Below are 2,588 nucleotides of genomic sequence, written 5' to 3' on the forward strand. Positions count from 1 at the left end.
TTTCTCCACATCCTCACCAAGTTCTTTATTTTCCATTCTTTCGACAGTAGCCATCCTAATGGGCATGAGGGGGTATCTTATTATGGTTTTGCTTTGCATTTCCCCAGTGACAGTGATGTCGAGCCATGGTTAGGTTTGTCATATTAATATGTCATCTGTCTTCACCTGTGAGCTGTGCCTCTTCCATCTCATTTCTGCATGGTGTTCCACAGTTGCAACCGACCACAGATATCTTCTCATTCTACTGTTGACGGGCATTGGATGGTTTCCCATTTGGTGTGGCTGCAAAACTAATCAATAAGATACATAATGCATGGTCCCCGAGGACCATTTGTTCCCAGCTTGGACAAGCTCCACAGGCTAGGCCAGGCCAAGTGCCCCCTGCTCCCTCCTGCCCTCTGTCCCCAGGTGCCCGGGGTCCAGCCTCCTAGTATGCATCCTCCAGTGTCTGTCACAGGTGCCTGGGTCCAGCCTCCTGGTGTGCATCCTCTAGTNTGGTCCCCATTAAGTACTAACTCCCCATTCCCCGCCCCTGCCCCTGGCCGCCTGCATCCTCCTCTGCCTCTGTGAATTTGACGCCAAGTGCAGTCGTGCAGTCTCTGTCCCTCTGTGACTGGCTTCCTTCACTTCGCATAGTGTCCTCAAAGTTCACCCGTGTTGTAGCATGTGTCAGAATTTCCTTCCTTTTTAAGGTGGCATTACGTTTTATTGTATATGCAAGCAAGGATACTTCAAAAAGTTCATGGAAAAATTGAATTAAAAGATAATACAGATCCTTCCGTGAACTTTTTGAAGACCCCTCACATGCACCACATTTCCCTCATCCATTCACTCCTTGATGGACACGTGCATTGCTCCCAGCTTTTAGCTCTTGTGAATAATGCTGCTGAGAACACGGGTGTGCAAACGTCTCTCTGAGACCCTGCCTTCAGTGCTCCTGGGTACATGCCAAAAGGTGGGATTGCTGGATCGTATGGTAATTCTATTTTGCACATTTTGAGGAGCCTCCATAATACTTTCCACGGTGCTGCATTCCCACCTGCAGCGCACGAGCGTTCCAGTTTCTCCACATCCTCACCAAGTTCTTTATTTTCCATTCTTTCGACAGTAGCCATCCTAATGNTCCTCTAGTGTCTGTCACAGGTGCCTGGGTCCAGCCTCCTGGTGTGCGTCCTCCCAGTGTCTAATTTGCTTCCTCAGGAGGAGGCACCTTTGGCCCTTACAATACCTGCCGTTCTCCATTGTCCAAAGCACCCCACGCTCACCTCTGAGCTGGGTGGCAGAGGGTGTGATGAGCTCCTCTCTGTGCCCAGGGATCTTTGGGCAGCGCCTGGAGGACACAGTCCACCACGAGCAGAAGTATGGCCCCCGCCTGGCGCCGCTGCTGGTGGAGCAGTGTGTGGACTTCATCCGGGAACACGGCCTCTCCGAGGAGGGGCTCTTCCGCCTGCCGGGCCAGGCCAACCTGGTGAGGGACCTGCAGGATTCCTTCGACTGTGGGGAGAAGCCCCTGTTTGACAGGTGAGCTCCAGGAGCTGGGGGCAAGGGCAGATGAGGCCACTTATCCTTTAGTTCTGCAGGGGCTCCTCCCAGGGCTCCAGCTGCAGCGTGCAGGGTGGCCAGCGCCCAGGAAGCCTGGCAACAGGATGAGGGGCAGATGGTTGCCCATGTTGGCACATGTGTGCTCAACCAGCCTTCCCAATGGGCAGAGTGTAGGGCACAAAGTCACCCCAGCAGTCCTGGCCTGCGCTTGGGGATGGCTGCCTGCTCACATCCATTTGGGCCACTTCTGCTGCAGGTGCTCATGAACCTGCCCCAGGCAGAAGAAAAGAGGCCTCTGCTGGCTGCCAGGCTAAAGCAGCTCAGGCACGGCTGCAGCCAGCACTCCAGGCTTTCTGCAGCTTCTGTCTCTTGGCTGTTTCCTCTGTTTCCCCTAGGTTTTGTCAGTGGCAAGATGGCCAGCAGCTCAGCCCCACTTCCTCTCAGGTTTTGGGGACAGGGGCGTGAATCTCCTTCATCTGCCATGGGCCCGTGCCCCTCCTAACCCATCCCTATGGCTTACCCAGGTCCTGGGCTCACCCCCTGGTGGAGTCAACTACACTAAGAGTCCAAGTGCGGTGGGCTCTTAGGGGCTGAGAATGGGGGAGGTATGGTTCACCCCCACTCCAGGGCTGTTTGGGGGTTCGCTTCTCCCTGACCCATTGGGACAGTTTTTCTTAGAAAGTTCTTACTGCGTCAAGCCAACTCTGGCCTCCATGGAGCTTCGGCCCTTTCTTCTTGCATCTGCCCTCACAGACAAGGTCTTCCTCTGCCCCAAGATAGGCCCCCTGGTACACGCTTGCAGCTCTGGCCTTCGCAGGGTCTACTTCAGGACAGAACACCCTCAGTCCCTCCAGCTCCTGCCCAGACCCATCACCACAGCTGGGAGAGTTCCTCAGAGGTGTTCTGCCCAGGCAGGGCACAGGAGTTCCTTCATCTGGAGCCTTGTGAGGTTCTGTCCCAATGCTGACTCTCAGTGAGCTTGTGGTCCATTCTGAACCTCTGTCACCCAAGCTTCTTCCATTCTGTGCCTGTGTGACCTGGTTTTA

The 2,588-nt window shown here is 54.7% G+C and overlaps 1 protein-coding gene across 2 annotated transcripts in view; it reads left to right on the forward strand.

The window, feature by feature from the left end:
• ARHGAP22 (Rho GTPase activating protein 22) overlaps positions 1-2,588 on the forward strand; it is a 36,396-nt gene that overhangs the window by 20,788 nt on the left and 13,020 nt on the right. For both annotated transcript variants that reach the window (XM_008566633.1, XM_008566634.1), the window contains exon 2: positions 1,314-1,521. In XM_008566633.1, coding sequence (XP_008564855.1) covers positions 1,314-1,521 — 208 coding nt within the window. The remainder of the gene's footprint in view (positions 1-1,313; positions 1,522-2,588) is intronic.

The sequence above is a fragment of the Galeopterus variegatus genome, unplaced genomic scaffold (assembly GCF_000696425.1).
Source record: "Galeopterus variegatus unplaced genomic scaffold, G_variegatus-3.0.2 Scaffold258, whole genome shotgun sequence".
NCBI classification, from domain to species: Eukaryota; Metazoa; Chordata; class Mammalia; order Dermoptera; family Cynocephalidae; genus Galeopterus; species Galeopterus variegatus.